This window comes from Aspergillus foveolatus (genome assembly GCF_047715535.1).
Source record: "Aspergillus foveolatus strain CBS 279.81 unplaced genomic scaffold BDW70scaffold_283, whole genome shotgun sequence".
Taxonomy (NCBI): domain Eukaryota; kingdom Fungi; phylum Ascomycota; class Eurotiomycetes; order Eurotiales; family Aspergillaceae; genus Aspergillus; species Aspergillus foveolatus.
Window position 1 is genome coordinate 1 of NW_027396347.1, and position 4,935 is coordinate 4,935.

The 4,935-nt window shown below is 45.5% G+C and overlaps 2 protein-coding genes across 2 annotated transcripts; one reads left to right on the forward strand and one right to left on the reverse strand.

Annotated features, from left to right (window-relative positions):
* Positions 1 to 699: 699 nt before the first annotated feature.
* On the reverse strand, positions 700 to 3,129 carry BDW70DRAFT_165279 (uncharacterized protein; the record flags this gene model as incomplete). The annotated part of the gene is made up of 6 exons (XM_073741705.1): positions 700 to 789; positions 842 to 1,851; positions 1,901 to 2,450; positions 2,503 to 2,562; positions 2,614 to 2,887; positions 2,945 to 3,129. The coding sequence occupies 6 exons, from the start codon at positions 3,127 to 3,129 to the stop codon at positions 700 to 702; spliced, it is 2,169 nt and encodes a 722-aa protein (XP_073590447.1).
* A 289-nt stretch (positions 3,130 to 3,418) lies between these two features.
* BDW70DRAFT_146182 (uncharacterized protein) lies at positions 3,419 to 4,573 on the forward strand. The gene has a single exon (XM_073738548.1). It carries the CDS (start codon positions 3,469 to 3,471, stop codon positions 4,462 to 4,464), a length of 996 nt encoding a protein of 331 aa, XP_073590448.1. The 5' UTR covers positions 3,419 to 3,468; the 3' UTR covers positions 4,465 to 4,573.
* The last annotated feature ends 362 nt before the right edge of the window (positions 4,574 to 4,935 follow it).

Sequence of the window (4,935 nt, forward strand, 5' to 3'; positions counted from 1 at the left end):
TATTCCCTGCTGCAGCCATGACCACATCCTCTGTGATCTGGATCTGATCTCCTTGTTCGTCTAGGAGAAGAGCCATAATATCTTTCCCCTTATTACTATTCCTTGCCGCAGCATGCAGCACGCGCTTGGAAACTTCCGATCCAACCACTATTCTCCTCAGGAGTATATGCATTACGCTCAGACTCGCTGCCTGTGCTGCCTCTTCCAGTGGCGTTTTCCCAGTTAGTGTTGCCCACTTTGCATCATTGTAGGGTCCTTCAGTATCATGTTCTAATCCTGCGCTCCCTGCTGGTATATTTAGCCCCCAACAAAGCAAAGGAAGGACATTCCACTTTGCGGCTGCATGCAACACTGTGAAACCTTTGTCCAGCCTATCGAATTTATATAGCTTCCGCATATTATATCTCCCCAGCCATTCCGCCCACGCGCTTGAGTTTTTCTCAAATAATGGGGCTTGGTGCTGATCTATAGCATACTCCGTATCAGCACGTCTCGCATGCTCCGGCCAATATTCATCGGCGTATTCTAGATATGAGAATTTTGTGTTGGATATCCCAGCACAATGCAGTATATGGTCAATACATCGATTTGCCATATCCGCATTAGTTCTTAGCTTATCACAACCAAGGCTTTCCCCAACAAGAAAGTCTTTCACTGACTTGTGTAAAAGTCGGACATGTTCATCCTGGACAACAATCATCAATCGGCAAAGGTCGACATGGTCTTTAGTGAACTGAAGGCGCCTGGCCTCATCATAATCCGGGTATAGCTCACAGAGAGTAGCAAGCTCTATCACTCTCAGAGGACGCCGTGCAAACGCAACAAATCTCAACATGTCAACCATTTTGTCTCTTGTAGCGCCCTCATCATCATCATTGTTTCTCATAGCGGTGTTCAGAAGTTGCTGGTATAACTTATGTAATCCACGGGGCATTTCCTCAAGCTTTCTAACAGTATTTCTTGATTGCACCTCTGGTCGAGCCAGTGCATCGCAAGCAATTCCAACCCATAAGAAGGTCCCTTCAGCCTTCTCTTCCAGTATCCGAGAAACCTCTTTGGTCAGGGAGTCCGGGTATCCCTTCATCTCAGCCAAGTCCTTGACTTTCTCCTGAATCATTGTGGTCAGATCGTTCTTCACTGCACTGTAGGAAGCCAGGTCTCTGTTTATAAAGCGATGTAGATGTTGGCGAATCTCTTGATATGGACGGCTGGTAATCAAAATATGTGGCAGAGATGAAACTGTATCCACTGTTTTGTGGCTCAAGAAGGTTTGAGTAATCTGCTGTAAAATGGCCTGCTGTGACTCTGAATCACACTCATCCAGAGCATCAATGATGCAATATATGTCAACAGAATCCTCTTGGCTCATGTCACACAAGATATTCCACAACGCATCAAATGAATTGTAAAGGCTTTCTTTGCGCTCAACATACTTTCGCAGTAAATGCTTTATCAAAACTGGACAAGCGATCACGACACAGTAGATTAAACCGCGTAAGATAGAGATTGCCGTCCGCTGGGTTTCGTTGTTCGAATCACAGAAGAAGTAGGCGAGGATCTTGTTTCCGTCAGTAAACGATGGTTGTTTCTGAAGCAACTCAGTCATAGTTATGGCCATCGTAGTCTTTCCAGTCCCAGGATTTCCATGGAGCCAGAGGATATCTGAACGTTTCGGTTCTCCAGCTTCTGGAGTCTCGAGCCAATGGACGACCTCGTCCGTTTTCAGGATCCATTCGCATGTTCCTTTGGCGCGATCCCCTTTCCTTCTCTGCAGTCTAGTTCTATCCTCTGCGGGATCAGTAAGAAACAAGCACCGTAAGCAGTCCTGTTCCTCAGTCGTGAACTCAGTTTCTAATCCCGGTTAGTACACAGAAGCCTTCTAATACAACTAACAACATACTTGAAGAATGCTGTGGCTGTGACACCCCTGGTTCAATCACTCTCTTAAGCTCTTTGCAAATGCGATCATATCCATTCATCCGTGATGCAAATTTGTTCAACCCGTAATGGTCTGTATCAAGACTAATGTTCTCTACTTTTGTTGAAAATTCATTAAAAGTAGCTGATTGCTCTGGAACGCACTTACCACCATCATTAGACACAGTATATAACGGGGGTTGGGTCCTTACAAACTCCTCCCACTGAAACCACCATACTTTCAGGATGCGTGACTTGCGTTTCTCGTAGAAATTAGTGATAGATGAAACTTCCTTCGCAGCCCGCGTAAAGTTGGAGTGCAAATCATGCAAAGATAACGAATCATATGTTAACTCTCCTAGAATTGATGGATTGGAGCTGAGCGGCAAAAGTAGACCAGCCGCTCTTTTGCCCCAGCGGCTAAAATTCGATCCACGGTGCGGAGTGCCTAAAAAAAGGATGGCCTTGGTGTGCGCAATAATATCGGCATGTGATGTATCTTGGTTAGCTTGAATTTTAGCTTGAATGAGTGCCTGGGATCCTCAGTTATAACAGATTCAACAGGTCTAGTGGCCTTGCACGTACCTGTTTGATCACCAGGCCTCCATAACTATGTCCAACGAAGACCAGATACCGCTCACGTTCCTTAGATAACCATATTAGCTGACATTTCATAAGCAATACAATTCTACTAACTCGCCATTCTTTCTGAATTTCTTGAAGTTCGTGTAACATTTCTTTTCCCAATTCATGCAAGCGCTTCTGAACGGCATCCCTTTGCCAGTACGAATCATAGTTGTAGAAAAACAGTCGCACGTTCTCACGTGCGGTTGAAGAAATGTCATCTGGAAGGAAGTCGGTAACCCAGCAAACATATTCATTGCTTGGTTGAGAGTTGGATTGTTGGTGATTAGTTCTCGCTCTCCAGGTTGTATCGGGATTTGACCCAAGGCCGTGTACAAATACTACGCTATCGAGGATGTCAGTACGAGTACAATGGGGGGAGAGCATGGGCGGTTTATCTTACTCCACACCACCAGCACGGAGACGTGAACCAAGGTTATTCGTTTTCACTTCGACAAGTCCAAGCCTTGACTTTGGAGCTTCTCCAGCGTTCAATCGCGAAGGAATTTTTCTTGTCGCTTGATTGTAGATGATTGCTGCGGACAATATCAAGACCAGGAGGTAAGCTGCGACTGTTAATGCAGCCATGATATGATATTCTAGCAGTCCAAGCTTTGTAGTGGATGCAGTGGGTCCTCGAATTCAGTGTCCAATCTAGCCTAGATAACTAGTGGATACAGTATTGCGAAGTATACAGATAGATAGCCACAAGATAGAATGAGTGCAAGTTCTTTCAGCAGCGTGACCGTCAAATGCTGATGTGGCCTTTTGGCGGGGTTCAGCCTCAGCCTTAATCATGTCTGCCTTGTCATCAGCCTGCGCCCAGCGCTTGATCACAGAACAGCTCAGGTGACTGGCTTTTAAGAGCAACCTAACGTCAAATTCTTCGCAGATTTGGTTTTATTCAAAGCTTCATACCTGACTGAAATGCCTATATCCCCTATGTCGAAAGCACCTTTCCCTGAGATAGCAGCTTTAAGCCCCCCAAGCTCTCAATCTCTGGATTGTGTCCCTGGCCAGCCGGATGTTTCTCTAGGCCAGGATGACGTCAGCTTATTCCTTGCTCAGGATTTGGAGACACCCATCTTAGATGAGCTCTATCCAAACCTCTGGCTCGTAGCCAGAAAGTCTGGAGCAAGTATTGATCCACTTCATCAGCAGAAAGCTAAAGGGCGCGAAATCACGCTGCTTGAGAATCCCCAGCTACACCTTGTCTGGCACCACAACAAAGTCTATATCAAACCGCTCCCGGAATATCTGCTCAACCATTATTTCTGGGTGACTTGCCTATCTCCGGATTCTGAAAGTCCTTCTAATGCAGATTTGAGTACCAGCAAGCGACTAAGTGCATTGGGATTTGTCCGGTCTTATGCGCATCTTATCAAATATCGCTCTGATTTCGCACTCGCACAGGAACTCCATCTTATTCCTGACAGCATTGAATGGGCAGCATGGTGCCGGTTTATTCAATACTTCCGGAATTATAATGACAACCAAGTCGCCAAACGCTACCACTACGGCCAGTTGCGTCTTTCACGATTAAACTGGGCTGTAAGACTGTTCCAACCACCAAGCGCCAATAAAGTTTGGTTCTATCAGGTGCCATACTGGTCTATACAGACGTTTCTACGACATATCACGGCTCCGCTGATATTTGGGTTTGCCATTATATCAGTTATTCTGTCTTCAATGCAAGTTCTCCTATCAGCCTCAACTGACAATTCTGATCTTGGCCTCTTGAGTGTCTCTCAAAATCAACTACTAAGGCAGGCCTGCTGGGCGTACTCTATTTCTATGTTGATTTTATCTGCTCTTATCTCAGCTCTACTGTTCGTCGTTCCAGTCACCGTGCTTATTTGGCAGATTTCATGGGGCTTTAGGAAGCGGGGAAAGCGAGTTGCCATGTTTACTTTGGGACCATAGTTAAAAGGTTGTCTTGCTGATAGAAGATGGGATATCTCTCTTCCTGTGGAGAACATAACTCAATGGTATTATCTATTGGTTGATTATAGACTCCTGTACATATCAGCCCAGTAATGCTTTAGCTCTTCACAGATACCGGCAGCTATTGCCGCTAGGTGAATCCATTCGTAACTATATTTAGGTATGCTGCCGCGCTGGCGGGATTTGCTTCCCATACCTGATGTCTAACAGCGCCACTCCCTTATAGTATGCATTATGGTCACCAGGTTGTTTCTTGTAAGATTCGCTGAGCCGGTTGTAGGTTTTGTCGAAGAGTTGTTCGACAGCCTTTGCTCGAGGGGCAGCGCACAAATGATCACGATCGCAAACAATTTATTCTTCTTAGTACTACTTTGCGCCATTTGCATGAGTGAGAGGTGTTGTGCTCTGCAGCCCTGTCCATCATTTTACATCTAATTCAGGAAATTAAGC